At 42.3% G+C, this 19336-nt stretch overlaps 2 protein-coding genes across 2 annotated transcripts; both read right to left on the reverse strand.

The window, feature by feature from the left end:
* Positions 1-2108: 2108 nt before the first annotated feature.
* Positions 2109-15561, reverse strand: LOC120722758 (transmembrane protein 106C-like). The gene is made up of 7 exons (XM_040013890.1): positions 15007-15561; positions 13290-13353; positions 12999-13158; positions 10063-10203; positions 8639-8688; positions 8482-8535; positions 2109-3946 (listed from the first exon to the last, which is right to left on the reverse strand). Exons 1-7 carry the CDS (start codon positions 15218-15220, stop codon positions 3781-3783), a joined length of 849 nt encoding a protein of 282 aa, XP_039869824.1. The 5' UTR covers positions 15221-15561; the 3' UTR covers positions 2109-3780.
* Positions 15562-15567: 6 nt separating this feature from the next.
* Positions 15568-19281, reverse strand: LOC120722759 (PTB domain-containing engulfment adapter protein 1-like). Its single transcript, XM_040013891.1, has 7 exons — positions 18485-19281; positions 18309-18384; positions 18010-18081; positions 16924-17022; positions 16681-16818; positions 16437-16541; positions 15568-16298 (listed from the first exon to the last, which is right to left on the reverse strand). The coding sequence occupies exons 2-7, from the start codon at positions 18351-18353 to the stop codon at positions 16233-16235; spliced, it is 525 nt and encodes a 174-aa protein (XP_039869825.1). The 5' UTR covers positions 18354-18384; positions 18485-19281; the 3' UTR covers positions 15568-16232.
* Positions 19282-19336: the final 55 nt, after the last annotated feature.

The raw sequence follows: 19336 nt of genomic DNA on the forward strand, positions 1-19336 counted from the left end.
TTCTAGTAAAGCAGACAGAGGAATAACTAATGAAAGGAAAAAGGAATGTGAGGTTTTTTACCTTTTAACAAGTGTATGTGTTAGGGAGAGGCGTGTGTGTGTGCGTTGAGAGTGTTCAGGTAAATATGCGGGCAGGTATTGTTACGTCCACTGTTAAAGACTTGTATGTGAAAAGGGGAAAAAGCTAGTTGTGGGAGGACGTATAGGATATAAGCACACCATTGCCGTGAAATGCTTGCTGGGTTTTTTAGTTTTTTTCCAACTGCTTCATGTCATGACCAAAGGCAGTATAAAAGTTATTCACGCAAATATGTAACAAAGAGAAGACACACACACATAAGACAGTGACCTAAAGAAAGATGTACTTAACCAAAGATGAAGCACTCTTGTATTAATAAGCTTTTTATCAGTTATATTTTTGTACTTATTGCTTCTTTTATTTTTACTATGCATTTATTTAGTGTGTTGCCTTGTTTGGTAGAGGAAAAAAAACACTACTTGTATTACAGCGATAATATATTGTGGTCTGTTGATCTATTATGTAGTAATATATTTTCACATGCAGCTATAGGACAGTGTATAAGATATAAAACAGAAACATGTTTGTCTGGAAAGGTTATTACGCTCTTTTTATATGGAAGAAGATGAAGAATAGAATTAAACTGAAGTGATGTGGTACCCGAACTCTCCTTGTGTCACTCGTTATTTCAGTCATGACTGCTGTACTCAAGATTATTCCCATGAGCAGATGTAATATGATATTGGCCCAACATTTCAGGGGCCCAATCACGTTGGACACCCAGTGTTGATCTGTGGGACCAACAGTTAGCGCTTAGATCTGGGCTTCAACACTTCTGGGAAGGCTTTCCACAACATTTAGGAATTTCTGACCATTCTTCCAGAAGTCCATTTGTGAGTCAGACACTGTTGATGTGGTTTGCAGTTTCCACTCTAATTCATCCCAAAGGGATTCACTCAGGTTGAGGTCAGGACTCTGTGCAGGCCAGTCACGTTCCTCCACACCAACTCACTCATCTGTGTTTTGTTGGGTTTTTTTTGTGCTTACTGCACTGCACTGGTGTGCAGTCATGTTGGAACAGGCAGGGGACTCCCCAAACTGTTCCCATGTGGCATTGTCCAAAATGTCTTGGTATGCTGACCAATAAGAGTTCCTTTCACTGGAATAAGGGGCTCAAGCGCAGCTCCTAAAATACAACCCCACAACACTAGACTTTACACCCGGCACGGTGCAGTCAGACCAGTACTGTTCCCCTGGCAACCAAACCCAGACTAGTCCATCAGATTGCCAGACAGAGAAGTGTGAGTCATCACTTCAGAGAAAACAATTCCACTGTTCTGGAGTCCAGTGGCGGAGTGCTTTACATCACTGCATCCGACGCTTTGCCTTGCTGCTTGGCCATGGAAACCCACTCCATGAAGCTATCTGTACACTATTCCTGAGCTATTCTGAAGGCCACATGAAATTTGGAGGTCTGTAGTGATTGAGTCTGCAGAAAGCAGGTGGCCTCTGCCCAGTATGTGCCTCAGCATCAGCTGACCCTGCTGTCATTTTACATGGCCTACCACTTTGTGCCTGAGGTGCTGTTGTTCCCAGTTGCCTCCACTTTATTATAATACCACTAACAGCTGACTGTAGAATATTTAGTAGTGAGTAAATTTCATAATTGGACTTGTTGCACAGGTGGCATCCCATCACGGTACCACGCTGGAATTCACTGAGCTCCTGAGAGAGACCCATTCCTGCACAAGTGTTTGCAGAAGCAGTCTGCATGCTTGCTGCTTGATTTTATATACCTTTGCCCAAGAAAGTGATCGGAACACCTGAATTCAATGATTTGGATGGTTGAGTGAATACGTTGGGCAATGTAGCTCATACGTGGTGTACTCTGTCCACTGTAAGTGGTGGGCAAGAACAAAACAGTTATTGGTATTCATTATTCATTTTATTAATTCACAAATCCCTTTAATGTCTTTTCTTTTTTTTTGATAACTTAAACCAAAAGGTTAATTGGTGCAATAAAAAAAAAACCCCACAAACAAAATACGTAAAAATGTTTCAGAAATTTACAGCATTTGTCCCTTTAAAGTAAAAATCAATCTCCTATCAAACTGCTTCCACACTGAAGCTGGTCTAAAGGCAAAGTTGCAGTCAGCCTCCAGGCAGCGTGAGAATGTGCTGAAATCCATCACACAAGGAGTTAGAAAAGCTGCAAACCAGAAGGAAATGCATGTGACGCTATTACAGTCAGTCTGGCAGAAGCAGGGTAAACGCTGAGTGCAGGTGCAAATCCTAATTGTTAAGACCAATTTTCAACAAAACACTAATTTCACACAGTAAGATTCTATTGCAAAGTTTGACCAATTAACCCATTAAAGAACACAGTCAAATTTTCTCTCTCTGGGTAGTACCACCCGGTCTCATTATGGTCTCCTCCACTGCCTGGAACTCGAATCCTAACATCAGTTTTATATTAAGGCGGCTGAAGATTTTGTTGATGCCCAAATACCTGCAGCCTTTTTAAATCTACTGTGTGCACTACAGTTGAAGATGTTTGAATGAAACGCCCCTCAGACGTCTCAGAACATTACTGCAGGTCTCACAGATGGTCACTCCCTGCACAACCCTGGCTGTGATTGTAGAGGACGTGCCGTCTTCTGGTTGGGACGCTGCAGATTATTCTGCACAAAGAGGTGGGAATCACAGGGAACCGTATACAACAGGATATACTACCTTTATAATTATTAGCATTGGTATAGCAACTTTCTAAATACTCTATAACAGTGTTCTCTGAGCCTGCCTGAGATTTATCTGCATGTGTAAAGCTTGGTGGGTTCAGCTGGAAATAATGTCTCACTGCAAATAATCAGCTCTCTCACTATCTAAAGGCATTGTTTTTAATTTTTAAATTACACTCATGTGGTATGGTGGTGGGACTTCTTTTTGTAGCTTAACTGGATCTGTATTAAGGATTCTGTGAGTAGATTTCTACTGAGGGAGTAGTAAAAGCAGTTAAATGGAGTTTCACTGGAAGAAAACATGTGATGTTATCCCTCTCTCCTTATAGATGTGCTCAAATGAGACTTGGCAGGCAATAACTTATCGAACCATTAAAAAATATCTACAATCCACACCAGTTTCAAGCTGCCAAAAACAAATAAACAAAAAAACCAACAACAGTCAGTAGTGATCACAGTGTAACAGTCATTCAAGCCACACTAAGGAATTTTGATTGAATTCTAATGGCATTGCAGCAGCAGCACAGAGAGGGAGCTCTGCAGCCATAATTAACACGAATAGCATCCTGGCTGAGAATGTTCCCTTAAAGAAAGCTTTCTGTGACCTTTGTCCTGCTTACAACACAAGGAGTGCTCGCTGCTAGTGACTCATTCAGTTCTCCACTCAGACTCGTGTTGCTCTGAAACAGCAAAACTGCTCTCTGGACTTAGACAGGAAGTCAGGCAAGAACATTTCACAAACACAGTGCTGAGCTTGACATTACAGGCCATAATTCCACATTTCACAAGTCCATCAAAGACCCTTTATCTGTTGATGGCTAGAACAACATTCCCTTGTCAGAGCCCTTGTTTTCCGAGATACAGCCAAATCCTGGATGAGCACGAGATAACAGCAGGTCAATGTTGGCTCTTTTTAGCAAGTGTAGAAAATGAGACGATATTAAGCATTTCCCTGCTGCCAAGCTGTTAGTCCATCCTGCAGTGTACACTAACACAGTCCTTGTAGTCCCAGATCTGCGCCCCTCACAGAAGTGAGTGACGGAGGGATAGGGCCGTTGTGTCACCAGAGGAGTGGATCTTGTAATTCTCCGGCTGCTGGTACGTGGTGTTGGAGCCGCAGTCGATGTAGCGATAGGCCTCCAGGCTGTTCTGGGACGTTCGCACCATGTAGGAGGTTTTGACTGAGGTTCTGAAAACAGGAGAGGACAGAGATGTAAGAATCAGGCTGTTTACCATGTTGCTGTCACATCTCAACCAGTTAATTGCTCACAGAAGAAAAGCACGTTGCCACAGTAATGATTTCTCACAGCTCTGTAAGTGTGATATCGAGAACCACAGGGCACGAAACTGTACCCGCACAAATGACTTTTCTCTAGACTGCAAAACAAGAATTAAAGGGTTTGGGAAAAGAAAGAAAAAGCAGTGGGTTACCCAGTTTCCCCAAAGTACCTCACCCTGACAATGTGGTTTATATGTTAACAGCATCTCTTATCTAAGGCTGTGTTTACACTACTCGTGCAGAAGCGACTGGCTACAAGACAGAACCAGTGAGAGCTGAAGACAGGAAGCTTCAAACTGACCCTTAATAACTGTTATGGGGCCATTATGCTCGCCGTTCTCGCCCTGACAAACTGCACGGCACGAGAAAAGTTTCATCACATGTGCTAGCGCATGCAGACAGCAATAGGTGCTGTCCCTGATTTTAAATCCTGTAAATCTGGTTCAGCTCAGTGATTTCTTTCAAGCCCCTCTTCTATGAAACCAACTCCCATTTTTGATTCACGAGGCAGACGCCCTCTGTACTTGTAAGACTAGGCTTAAAACGTCTTGATGCATGCTCAATCATCCAGGTAAGTAAATCTCCAAAAGTTGATTCATCTGGACGTCGCACTTTCAGTGGGAGAAACGTTTGATCACTCATCCAAGTGACTTCTTCAGTCTCAGCTGACTGCAGGTTTCCCCAATCTTATAAACAGTACATTTGCATAATGACTGAAACCAGCCCACTGAAGGAACAATGGGCTGGGAGGTCAGTTCCTTAATCTTAATTATGCAAATTCTCATGACCATTGATCAATCACTGATCAGTGGCCATGAGTACCATTCACAGAGAGTTGGGGAATGGCTGCAATCACAGCATTGTAAGATGGTGAAAGATGTACCCTTAGGCCCCCTCCTCGATTCAGAGATGGTCTTTCCCTTTTCACATGAATGGCCTCCTTGACTCCGCGCTCAAACCAGCGTTCCTCCCTGTCCAGGATGTGTACATCCTCATCATTGAAAGAGTGTCCACTGGCCTGTAGGTGTAAATAGACTGCAGAGTCCTGGCCTGACGAGGTAGCTCTTCTGTGTTGTGCCGTCCGCTTTGCCAGAGGTTGTTTGGTTTCCCCGATGTATAAATCCTGGCAATCCTCCTGGCACTTAACGGCGTACACTATGTTATTCTGTTTGTGTCGGGGGACCCGATCCTTGGGGTGGACCAATTTTTGGTGCAGCGTGTTTTGGGGTTTAAAAGCCACAGAGACGCGGTGTTTAGAAAAAGATTTATAAGATTGGGGAAACCTGCAGTCAGCTGAGACTGAAGAAGTCACTCGGATGACTGTCTCTCCCACAAAGGCTACGTCCAGATGAACGGAATCAACAATGATAGGCTTAAAACTTTCTAAATATATGGTTCCTGATGGATCAGGTGACCCTGAACCCTCCCTAGGCTGCTGGGGGATTCCCATGATGCACTCTTTCTCCTTCACTCTTGATTCATTAAAACGTCCTTATTTATGTGGGCCTTTGGCACAGCTCATCAGATCATCCACTCTCTGAAACAAGCCATTTTAGCTCCTCCCCCTTTTAGACCAACTTATTCTGATTGGCTGCCCCCGCATGCTGCTTCATATGACCATATAGACCCTGTGCACGAGAAAATGCTAACTTCCTGGTTTGAGACCGGATGTGGGGTTGTACATTTCCGGTAGCTTCACTTTGCGGTCAATCGCTACTGCGAAGATATACTCCAAAATCATGTCCAAAACTCAAAAACGGAAAGATTGCGTTAAGTTACAAAGAGCAGAAGGTGGGAACACTCACCTCTGTTGTGTCATAAAAAATCTAATGATCGATTTTGACGTTTAAAGAGTTTAGATCGATCAGTTGTTTACATCACTCAACACAAGCAGAACTGCATTACTGCAGAAGACACATCGTCCACATTCAGAAGCACATCTCTGTATAGTGACAGTTATTATGATTTAAACAGGCAAATGTTCAGCATTCAAACTACAGGTGAAGAATAGTCAAACTAGATGTTTCCCCCGTTATGTCGATATCAGCTCGTCAAGTACACACCTACACAGCATGTTAACAAACTGTGAAAAAAAGCCACACAAAAAATTAATGATTGCTGGTAAGGGTTTCTATACATTAGTATTTATGAAGGGTATGTTGTGACTTACCTTCAAAATTACAGTGGTCCCTCGCTATAACGCGGTTCACCTTTCACCTCGCTGTTTCGCAGATTTTTTTAGTGCAAGTTTGCATGCTTATTTTTACGTTACACTGTGTCCTGTGTCCTGATTGCTGCAGACGATCTCCTCCGTGACATCTCTCCTGTACAGTACAGAATCGCTGCATCGATCGCTAGCAGTGTGACTCTGAAGTGCAGTGCTGTATGTCCACGAAACATTTTGCACCATCAAAAAATAAAATTGGCTACTTGGTCAAAGGAGCTTGCAAAGAAAAGCGTCTGGACTTCTTTAAGTTGCTTGAAGACGTTTCACCTCTCATCCGAGAAGCTTCTTCAGTTCTAAGGTCAAATGGTGGAGAGTCCCAGATATAAACCTAGTGGGAGTATCCCCCCACAGAGGGACAAAAGGACCCCCTGATGATCCTCTAGTCGCCTGAGCCAAGGTGTGAAACTGGGCATGTAAAAGTTGGCTACAATATTGTAGCCAACCTTTACATGGAGGAAGTGGAAAGGAAGGCTCTTGGCTCTTTCAAAGGAAGCGTACCCAGCCACTGGTACAGATATGTGGACGACACCTGGGTCAAAATCAAGACACAAGAAGTGGAATCCTTCACTGCGCACATTAACGCTGTGGATAAAAACATCAAGTTCACCAGGGAAGACACAAAGGACAACTGTTTGCCGTTCCTGGACTGCGCTGTGCACATTGAAGAGAACGGCAAACTCAACATCGAAGTTTACCGGAAGCCCACACACATGGACCAGTACCTCCTCTTTGACTCCCATCACCCTTTGGAACACAAACTTGGAGTAATCAGGACCCTACACCACCGGGCAGAACATGTTCCCTCTAAGCCTGAAGGAAAAAAGAAGGAACACACACATGTAAAGGAAGCACTCAAAACGTGCGGCTATCCTAAATGGGCGTTCTTAAAGTCAGCAAAGAGGCAGAGAAAAGAAGACCAGACACCAGCGAGGGAGGATAAGAAGGACAGACGCAACAACATTGTCATCCCCTATGTAGCCGGTGTATCAGAGAAACTCAGGAGAGTTTTCTCCAAGCATGACATCCCAGTGTATTTCAGACCCAGCAACACGCTCAGACAGAAACTGGTTCACCCGAAAGACAAAACGCCAAGACACAAACTTAACAATGTGGTGTATGCTGTACAGTGCAGCGAGGAATGCTCAGACCTCTACATTGGAGAGACCAAACAGCCACTTCACAAGCGCATGGCACAACACAGAAGAGCCACCTCCACAGGACAAGACTCAGCAGTCCATCTGCATCTTAAGGATAAAGGACACTCTTTCGAGGATGCCAATGTTCACATTTTGGACAGAGAGGACAGATGGTTTGAAAGAGGAGTGAAAGAAGCCATCTATGTCCACTGTGAGCGACCATCTTTGAACAGAGGCGGGGGTTTACGACACCAACTCTCTGCCATCTATAATCCAGTTTTGAGATCCCTTCCCAGACGCCTTAACGCCCACTCACATCCTGGGCCATCTGACCTCAGGAATTCGCATGATAAGGTGGGGCCAGGTTTCACAATGAACACACCCGAAACTCTGGCTGATTGGGACCCACACCCAGTTTCCCACCTTGGCTCAGGCGATTAGAGGATCATCAGGGGGTCCTTTTGTCCCTCTGTGGGGGGAAACTCCCACTAGGTTTATATCTGGGACTCTCCACCATTTCACCTTAGAACTGAAGAAGCTTCTCGGATGAGAGGTGAAACGTCTTCAAGCAACTTAAAGAAGTCCAGACGCTTTTCTTTGCAAGCTCCTTTGACTACGATGACCTGGATGACTGAGAACCTTCACAGACAATTGGCTACTTGATTTCACCTATCACTGGTTAATTTTAGAACATAACACCCGCGATAAACAAGGGACAGCTGAGAAATATAACAGTTGAATCCCTTTTCTCTTTTGCCCTGAGGCGCGGGGAAAAAATATCGACAAGTCGATGAACATCATTTACAGATATATTGGGTAAATGCCAAAGATATCTATAGAAATGTAAATCGCCGCTTGATTCATTCATTTGCTTAACTTGTTTTGGACTGTAAACAAGGCGCGAATAGGACACCGGAAACAAAGCTCCCCACAGGAGTTTCCGCACCGGAAGTAGCATATGCTAACGTGCACATTGTCTATTAGACATCACAGTGATTTTTCTGCTGCAAGTGTTAAGATAAAAGACAGAAGTAACAAAGTAAAATGAAGATAAAGATATCTGTCGGGGTAATGACACTTACTGCATGAGTACGAGAATGTTGTGAACCTTGATGCTGGACATGGTGCATAACGTACTGAAAAAACAAAACACAAAGGCTCAGATTACTGAACTGGAATTCATGTGTAGGTTTGCAAAGAAGCTTAATTTCCTCTACAAGCTCAGGCGCAGACACTTACTAGACGTACGGAGCGTTACTGCCGATCTCCACGCTGACAGTGTAGTTCACCTGCAGAAGATTGACACAATACGTCACACCAACAACAGAAGTATTTCAAGAGCAGCACAGGAAGACAATTCAGGCCATTATCAGCAGTGAAACTACAGAATGAAGCAACCACAGCAACTCTTTGAGCTTTGTTTACTGCTTCAGCTGAGGTGATCTGCAGACAGAAGGTTGTTAAAACAAGAGGGGAAAACAAAATAAAAACACTGTGATTTCCTGTAAATGCTGGGTAGATAACAACAAACATTACTCAAAAAAAAGAGGAAATGGTGATTTTATCTGGCGTTTACTTTTAGCTAAAGATCTGCTGCTTCATTGAGCCACAGCGCTGAGCATGACAGGCGCTGTACTGAAGCAGCAGAGCTGAGTATGTGGGCTGTGTGAAAAACTGGCCAAATCTTCTCTGCCAGTGCCAAATGGCTTATTCAGTGATCAGCACATCCAGTGTGACAAATGCTGGTTGAAGCCATCCTCAGGCTGTGTGTTAAAGGAATAGTATCAGTCGTCTCTTCAGATTTTAATCATTCAGTTCTTTAGCACAAGGAGTTTGACTGCTTTGGTACAGCGCCTGGTTTACTGAGGCAGACCTGTTCTCGATCACATGTGGGGAAATGATACAAGAAAAATTCTGGGCTACTAACAAGTGTACTGTGAGAAGCACTTCAGCGTGAGGTGGATATGTGCAGCTGCGGCCGCTCCACTCGAGCTGACACACAACAACATACGGTGAACAGGCCCAGGCCACGATGCCATGAAGACAGCCAAGGGTGGAGTTAGAAATGTTCTTATAGATCTCACTGTAAATCAAAGGCCAAAAAACAGTCCTAATTATCAAACTGCTTGTGTGATTGAATGCTTAAATAAGCTGCCATCCAGCATCCTGTTGTAGCTGTACACAACCACAGAAGTGTGATGAATGAATCATGCTGCGGCTGCTGTGCTCTGATCTGCTGTCGATATTCAGTGTGCCACTTGTTTGTAAGCCTGACACAAGCGTGCAGGGGCGTTTGTATGTATCCCCCTCTAACTTAGTTAACTTCACCTTACCTGCTATGAAGTTAGAGTGAGCGGTCCTGACAACCACTGATTATTAATTCTGTCATGTTTATGGTTACTATTTTCAGCTGTGGGGAGATTAGCACAGCTGTTGGCACCAGCTGCCACACACCCACACAAAAAACCAACAACACTAATAGGGGAGCTTGCAAATTGCTTAAAAATAGCCATAACAGGGATATGGCTTATATGGAAAGGAACACTGACAGCAGTAGTGATAATGTATCGGCATCGATGGAGCGGAAACATTAAAATAGTGTACAACAGCAAAGGAGACAAGCATCTTGATTGATTGTACTTTGAGTGGCTGAAATCCTGTACCTGACACGCGCTGAGTGGCAGCACTGTGGTGACGTTGTGGAGCAGCTCAGTCCCGATCACCGACTTCATGTAGAGGACCTGGGAGCTGATGCTCTGCACATGCACTGAGAAGAAGTTGGGGTTGCTGAAGTTGAGCGTGCTCTGAGTAAAATAAAGAACAAAAGACACACAGAGGAATAAAAAGACAGCACCTACAACACAGCCTGTTTTTGACACTTCTAGTTAAGTTTCATCAAAAGACACTCAGATGGCAGAAGCTATTATTATTATTATCAACATCCATTTACTACACAAGCAGAAAGTGGCAAAAGCAGCAACATCAACATGTTTTCTAAACTAAATCCTAAAAAATGTCAACACTGTTGCCACGTTTTGCGGTTTCATAAAGGAAGCGTGGCCTGCAGAGTGCTTCAGTGCACTAAAGTGCAGATCTGAACTAGACTAGTGAAGCAGCTCTTACACAGTGCACAGCTTAAATGAAACCTGACGATTGTTTCACATCCTCAGATGGTTTAGAACCACTATCGTGATGAGGGAGACATTTTGTCACTCACACGCTCAACTTTTACATGAAGATAGTCACATAGCAAAGTAGGACTCTGAATTAACCTCAACCATTCATTCTAAGATCTCGTATGTATTCAAGAGCACAGGATTTGCTCTTCTGTCAAAAACAAAGAAAAGCAAATGTGTATACTGATCAGGTATAATATTATGACCACTCTCAGGTGGAGTGAATAGCACTGATTATCTCTTCATCGTGGCACCTGTTAGTGGGTGTGATATATTAGGGAGCAAGTGAACATTTTGTCCTCAAAATTGATGAGTTAGAAGCAGGAAAAATGACAAGTGTAAGGATTTGAGCGAGTTTAACAGGGATCAAGCTGTGATCGCTAGATGACCCTGGTCAGAGCATCCCCAAAACAAAAGCAGCTCTTGTGAGCTGTTCTGGGTCTGCAGCGGTCAGTATCTATCAAAAGTGGTTCAAGGGAGGAAACAGTAGAGAACCAGGAATCATGGGCACAGATCCATGGCTGGTCTTTGTGGTCTGACCCAACAGATGAGCTACTGTAGCTTAAATTTCAAAAAAAAAACAAAAAACAACAACATAAGTTACTGTTTGTTCTGAAAGAAAAGTTGTGAAAATATAAGGTTCATCACAGTTTGTTGTGAATGAGGCTGAACAGCTGCAGAGCAGTCAGGTTGCCCATAACCACCAGCAAAAGCACAACGATGCATATGCAAATATAAGAACTGGACCATGGAGCAATGGAAGGAGGCTGGTCTGATGAATCACACTAACGGTTGGTACTGCGTTTCTGTCGCTTAAACTCGGTAACACCTGCTACAAGGATGCATTATGGGAAGAAGACAAGCCAGGAGAGGCAGCCATGGGCCATGTTCTGCTGGGAATCCTTTGGTCCTGAATCCATGTGGATGTTACTTTGACACATACCAACTACCTAATCATTGTTGCACATCATGTGCTTCCTCTCATGGAAACCATATTCCCTGATGGCTTTGGCCTCTTTCAGCAGGATAATGCACCACAAGAATCATTCCAGGAGCACAGCGATGAACCTGGGGTGTTGACTGGGCCTCCAAATTCCCCAGATCTCATTCCAATAGAGCACCTGTGGGATGTGCTGGATAAACAAGGAGGCCCCACCTTACAGCTTACAGGACTTAGAGGGTCTGATGCTAACATCTTGGTGTCAGATACCACAGCACACCTTCAGGGGTCAAATGGAGTTCATGCCTCAAGTGCTCAGGGCTGTTTTGGCAGCACAAGGGAGCATACACATTTAGTAGATGAAATCAAACCCTTCTTGTCAAAGTCATTTTTGCACACTAAATATTTATTTGGTTTTATAAAGTGGAGCTCCTCCAGGTCAAAAAAAGAATGGAATCTTTTCCCTTCTTTACAAAACAACACGAGAAAGCACTAAACTGTGTTTAGCTGTCATCTGTGACGTTTGATGTTTTTTGTTACAGTTTTGGGTTTTTTGGGGAGGTTTTTTTTTTTAAATCTTGTTTGTGTGTCTATATTTACAAAAGATAAATGTCCAGATGTTTTTGGACACTTATTCAAGCTTTGCCTCTGTACAGCACCACAGTGAATCTGAAAGGCTCCGATCAACATGCAATCAAAGTACCAAGTGCTTGTTAGACAGTTCCTCTATTTCCACAGACTCTAAAGCAACCAGGCAGGGTAACATAATAAATTTCACCACTTCATTGTGTTTTGTTTGCTTTTTAAAATAACATCTGTCATCTTCCTGATACAGTCTGTTTTCTATCAGCATCATCATTTCCTGCCACACCTCCTTGGACTTCAGACTGCGAGATATCAGGCTCTGAACAGCAAACAAATGCTAATTCAACACTCGGATTCATCTCCTGACCACTGTTTACATTAACTTGTTGTGGAATAATAAGAAAGCAGGGCTCTTCTAGCCATGAAACTGCTCATCAGTCATTTGTCTGGTTAATGCTGAGCAAGTGAAAACAGACAAAAAATGACTCCTAAGGTGTTAATGTGATGTTTTAGTTGTAGCAGCTGAATTCAAGCCAAGACTCAACACTTGAATCACGCTATTAGCATTTCAAATTCACTGTGGTCGTTGTGTTGCTTAACTGGCTGTACTTTCCCAAAGTTGAACTGAAATAATGAAACTGTCTAAGTATTTACCCACTGACCACATGTGATAAAGAAGAGCGTTACTTTTGAATAAACAGAAGCTGAAGATTGTTGCTAGCTTGCAAACCCGTCCTTCCACTCATTAGTCACTTCAGACACATTTGTATGGAAACACATCGGTGCTGATCCCACAGAGGAGTTCTTAGTGAAGTGAGACCTGAGCCTGCAGAGGCTGAGAGTTATGCTTTGTCATGCTGTTTGTGTAGATTATTAGAAGCTGTGATATGAAACCTACCGTCATGTTCATCAGGACCTTTGTGTTGTTGCGGTCGAACGTCACCGTCACCGAGCGGATCCCTCCGTCCACCACAACCACTGGACGTGGGAAAAGGAAGAAGGCAACAAGCGAAGAGACCAGCAGGCAGAGCACAACTGACAGGACCACGTAGAGCTTCCTACGACACAGAGAGGGAAGGTTCTCTCCAGACAATGCACTCACCTCCTACATCACCTCAGACAGAGTGAGAGACCCACACGTCCAGAGGGAACAGACACAGGAACACATCAGTGTGCTGCAGTTACTCACGTTCTTTGGGGTTGCAGTCTTTGGTCATTGTACGGGATCAGTGCAACCAGTTCATTCACTTGTTCTGCAGAGCAAGAAGAAAAATGATGTTTAGCATTTCCCATTAAAACTGTTTTTTTGGAAACACGACAAAGACGGAGAAATTAAACACAGGACATCAGCTAAAAGTGCTACCCCTCCGCCTCCCAGGTAACACACCTGTGGTATCAAGTTCAAGACCCTGTGTCACCTTGTTTACATACAGAAAACTTACTCTGACCCTAATGTTGAGGTCACTGAGATTCAAACTCATCTGACATCTTAGTAGAAACACAAATGGTATTTGAATTTGAAGCTCCTACTTCCCCTCATTTGTGCGTTATTGCATTCACAAACTTGTCCATACATCCTGCCTGCCCGCCCACTTGGCAGGGTGATGACAATACCCCGTCAGCCTTTTACAGCTAAGCAAACGAACCCCCAACTTAAAATAATAGCTTCTGTTTAACAGATTCACTGGTGCAGCTCTTCATGAATCTAATCATTACTCTAACACATTTTATTAGGTGAGACACAAAATTGTATAAAACATACAGCATAGTACAAAGTTATTTTATGTTGAGCACAGGGAACCACGCATAGCTATATGTCATTACTTACATTAATCTGCTCTGGGAGTACTATGGACAAAAAAGTACCAGATGTATGAGGTACATCTCATAGACCATCATCTTCAGACATTAGCCAAGCAAACAATGGGACACCTGCCTCTGTGATGGACAAGGTGATTATGCTTCTGAAGATATTCCAGATTTGGAATTTAGAAGTCAGGAATGTGTGATTACAACAACTCTTGCGGTTGTTTCTGTACATGCAGCTCTTTCACTTTCACCTTCTAGAGCAGTTTTTCCATACGGGAGGATCAGGGATGGTGAGAGAAAACAAAAACTCAATAAATGGCACTTAAATGCCGACATCACCCCCTGGCCTCTCTGATGTCTGACAGGCTCATAATTGTACAGCTGTGCCCCTTCATATCTGTACGAATGTACATTTTCAGCATCTTCTAAACTAGTGTTTGCGCCCACGTTTCTTATTGCTGGTGTCACATGGCCTCGTGTGAGGTCAAAGTTCTGCTGTTATGCACGGTGGGTCATAAACTCCATGAAAAACATTACTTTAAGTGTTTTCTTAGTGGATAAGTGCAGATCAATTTTCTGGACAATCTAGTAATTTCTTGATTTTTCCATTTGTTCACAGAGCTTCAGAAACCTTGCAAAACAAACTCAATGTGTCTCGTTCAGAATTACCAGCACAACTTTAGCTAAATGTCAGTATGAGCCAACACTGACCATGCTGGCTGATATCTGCGTCTTTTATGTCTAATATATTTTCTTATATTAGTAACTAGACTGTAGTCAACAGGATTTATGAAGGGGTTACAAGTAAAATAAAGAAATAATTTGTTTTATCTTTATGGCTCTGCTTTACTGTACCTACGTTATAATCAATCCAGTCCTTCTTGGTCAAACTTTAGGACATTTAAACGTCACAGATTAGAGACCAACAAGCCTTTTACGACACTTAAAATGTTTTTTCCGTGCCAAACACTTGAAAACACCTTTTAGGAATTCTGCGCCTCATCTCTGGCGTTAAATGAGCAGAAACTGTCCTCATATCAACACAGACTGACTGTCCGACACTAACGCTTACTGATTTATCAACTCTTTCTACTCACCTGAAGGTATGCGTCCAGTGCCTTGGCAGGTCGGACAAGTTACGCTGTCTCTGCCGGTGAACTCCACGTACGGGAACTGGGCTATGTCCTCCCGCCGGACTAGTCCATCCAAAGAGTCGTTATCGGAGTCTCTGCGTTCAGTGTACCGCGTTACCCTCTGCTCCTCCGGGAGGAGAGACTGGCTGCTGCCGCTACGAGACCACCGCGTCCCCATGGCGGGTGTTTGTGGGTGGTAAAGACAGCAGAGCCAGAGTCTCCCGTTCGGAGGTGGATAATAAGGAGCCCCCCCAGAAAAGTGAAGACTCAGTGATTTACAGATAATTGTGTTCGGTAAACGAAAACACACCAAATGTCGCTGAACGCGCAAAGTTTACGCCGTGCCTCAGAGTGACGTCTCTCGGCTAGCTAATCTGCTAACGCACAATTTCTCGGTTAGCACCTGTGGTGAGTTATGGGAGACGTCCGTAAGCATGACTGAGTAAACTTTAAATACCCTTTAGACAAAACTAGCTGTCGTTAGCATAAAGTCACATCTTCCAACAAAACAGCCTCGGACTCCCGCCGCTCCCTGTTACTTTCTCAATAAAGTTTACATATTGTTGCCTTCACGTAACCTAAGTGTCCGATCCAATACACAGCAAATGCATAACAAATGCTACTGCTACCAATGGTAACGAAACGAATTTTCAATTTTCAATTCAGTTATGTCGTGTTTTACAAGTCAAGCATTATGACATTTAGCCATAAATTATTTTGGAAAATTGAACTTAATCTATTACTGACACACAGCACAGTTTGAAACATCTACACTACAAATGGCCGTTTAAATGAAACACATTTTTATTTCTTACAAGACAGCTCTTTAAAATTACAGACTTCATCAAACATTTCAAAGTGTTCTGAGTGATGTTAAAGCATTTGTTTGTTTGTTTTTTATTTTTAACTGTAAGTGAAACAATTAAGTGCAATATTTATTATGTTTTTAAAACACTTGAACGCATCCAGAGACTTGCCAACATAGTGAGAATGACAACTCGCTGCTGCCATCTAGTAGAAAGGATTTGGGTAAAGCAGCTAAAATGGATTCTACGCTGAATAAGAAAAAAAAAAGAAAAGAAAATTACAGACATATTTATTTCAGCATCATGTAAAATTTAATAGGAAGCAGTCTCTCACGCTCGTTGTGTACTTATATGTACCCAGAACAGCAACATTGTATGCAATCATCAGTCATCAGTTTCTCCTGCAAGCCTCCTCTTCAGCTTATCATTCTCTCTTTGCAGCATTTTATTCTGAAAAAGAAGTATTAAAAAGATTGAGAGACTCATTTAAAGCTTTCGTGAACATTGGAAATATTTAATTTCATAAGCTCTGTAAGTTCTTTAGCAGAAATAGAAAAAAAAACCCAGCCATGACAACTCAGGACTGACCTTATGTTGGAGTGCCTCCACTTTTATGTCTCGTCCTACTCTGTGTGTCTCCTCCTTCTTTGAAACCCGAAAGGCGTCCCCAATAACTGAGACCAGCACGTGAGACTAAAAAGTAATTCAGAAAAAATCACATCTGGGACACTAGAAGCCAGAATATGTCATTTAGCTGTGGATTTGTAGTCTTCTGCTCTACCAACATCAGACTTCAAAGTTGGTCTTTAGTTTCAGCCTTGGGAATACTCACAAACTTTGCGCTCTGAAAGAGATAACAGTGGTACGTGTCTGCTGCAGGGTGCTTGGCCACAAACCCAAAAACTTTGGGTGAAGAAGGATGGACAGCACAGAAGGAAATAGTAGAGAGGTCGCACGAGTACAATAGGAACTGAGGGAAGGGAAGATGATGAGAATTAACATTTTAAAACATCATGAAAGCTGAATACATCATGAGAATGAGCAGTTTTGTAATTAGGACACTTTTGTCACACACCTTGGTTTTGTTTTCCAAAATGTCTATCCCACTCAGAGACAGGAACAGATGGACTTTGCTCTTCTTTGCAGCTTTCTCAGAGGAGAATTCATCTGAAGTCTAGGAATGACAAAAACACACAAAATTGTTTCATTTAAACAGTACCGTATAAATAATCCTGCAGATGCAGATGCACACAAAGTTGGCCTTTCCCTACTAGAATACAAGACTATTTTAAAGGGGTACATTATAGACAATAATGAGAGTCTGCAGCCATGTTAGCAGCCCTGTAGGAGCTGAAGCGGTGGCTCTAATAGCTCAAGCATAATTAAACCAATATATGCATGTCTGCAAGCTAGCACTTACCAGCTGCCCAATTAGGTGGAGCAGAGGCTGGTGGTATTTACATATTTGGTCATGAGTCAATGCACTGGATACATTGACGCTGCTCTATTATTATGAGCAGTAAAAGGGTTTATGAGACTTGATATGAGTATAAAGAGACAGGACATAACAAACTAGGGATACAAAACAACCACAAACACAGAGAACAAATCATAAAAGTGAGCAAAACAAGTACAAAGAGGAACAAGACAACCACTCACACAAAATAATCACAGAGACGCAAAGCAACAAAGAGGCACGGGGCACTACAAATAAATACACAGCAACCATAAAAAGGCTAAAATGGGACATCAAAGGGGTACAAACCAACCACACACAGAAAAATAACCACAAAGAGACGCAAAATGACTACAGAGTGCCACAAAACAAATACAAAGTGCTGAAAAACAACTACAAACAATGAAAACGTACAACAAAGCACTAAACAACTTAAAAGCGACAACAATAGCCACAAAGAGACACAAAACAACTACAAAGTTGTGAAAAATGATCTCAAAGTTGTGTAAAACATCCACAGAGCAGTGTAAAAGATTTCAATAACAGTTTCTCATATGTGGCGTGGCAGAGGTGTTGGGCGCTCTTTTCAACACTTCATGTTGTCAGTGTGGACCGGATGGTCGCTGACTACATAAATGCATGATCTATGACACCAGCACGACTAAAAATAACATTGTAAATGTATTAAATATGTCGGTGGCTCACCTTGAGGTTCTGAGTGGCTTCTTCCAGGATCTGTATTCCATCGGGGCGGACCACCTCTACTCGACCGAGAAACTACAGTTTACAGAAACAAGTGGAAAGTGTTGTTTTTGTTTTTAATAATAGTAATAATAAGAACTTTACTTAGCATTTTACTTTACACAGTATGTTTTTTTATATATATATTTGGTTGCTACCTATCAAGTATACAAATAAAGTTGAATAAAAAATAAGTAATCTCAGAGCTGAGAATATTTTTCAACACTGCAACAAAACTGTGGCTGTTAAAGATCAGCATTTACCTTTACTGGAAAGGAGATCTCAACGTCGTCTTCCACGTCATTCATCTCAACACTCGTACCAAACTAAAGCCTGGATCTGTCAAAGACAGACATAAATTAGGTTTAAATAAATATATATTATACAAATGATCTAATCAACTATATAAAGAAAAGAAGTGCTGGAGATTTCTTCTTACCTTTTGTAAATATACCGCAAACGGAGTAAATTGGCTTCCAACTGCAGGGGAGTGTAAAGTCTGTCAGAGTTAATGAATAACTGATTTGTCTTCCTTATTGCTTATTGCACATCTATCTGATAACCAGCCAGCCGGACATCTAAGCAAGATGTTTTATTGTGCTTAAAAGCTCTTTCGTGACACGAAGATCAGGACAAAAATAATTAAATAATAAAAATAAATACATATGTGTGGACTGTTCTAAAGTAGAGGTAGACTGACTCTTCTCTTTGCTTAGCTAAGCTTTTTCTTTAAGATATTTTATTTTTGGGATGTAATTGAATAGTTGCTGTAGAAACAGACAGTAAACACAGGGATCAAAGTGCCGCTGGCTGAGAGTGAAACTGGGGATGTGGCATGCAGTAGTACACACCCTAACACCTCTGCAGTATTAGAAAATCCAGACTGGTGACAAGTTAAAGGAAAACCCTGAACCTTTTGACACTGAGAGCATCTTTAACATATCTATTTACAGCCATAATATTATAGAATACTGAAGTTTGTGTTAGAAAAAGCTCAGAATTTGTTTTCATATGGTTACTGGTGATCTCACATTGACACCTTAACTAGAGATATGATTTAGCCTTCTTTACTGCGGTCACGGCTCATTACACCACATTCAGATGCTTTGATAACTTTAATGCAGTCAGGCTTGAAGTCATTAGGGGCACGGCTGCTTGGACACACATATATACAGGCAAACAACTGCTACCATCTAATTTGCCTTCCTAAACCAGATCTGTCCACTTTGTGAACTTGGTACCTATTAAAGCATTTTGAATGTAATTGGTTAATAAACAGCCTGGCTTGCTG

Source organism: Simochromis diagramma, unplaced genomic scaffold (assembly GCF_900408965.1).
Source record: "Simochromis diagramma unplaced genomic scaffold, fSimDia1.1 OVJJ01000705.1, whole genome shotgun sequence".
Taxonomy (NCBI): Eukaryota; Metazoa; Chordata; class Actinopteri; order Cichliformes; family Cichlidae; genus Simochromis; species Simochromis diagramma.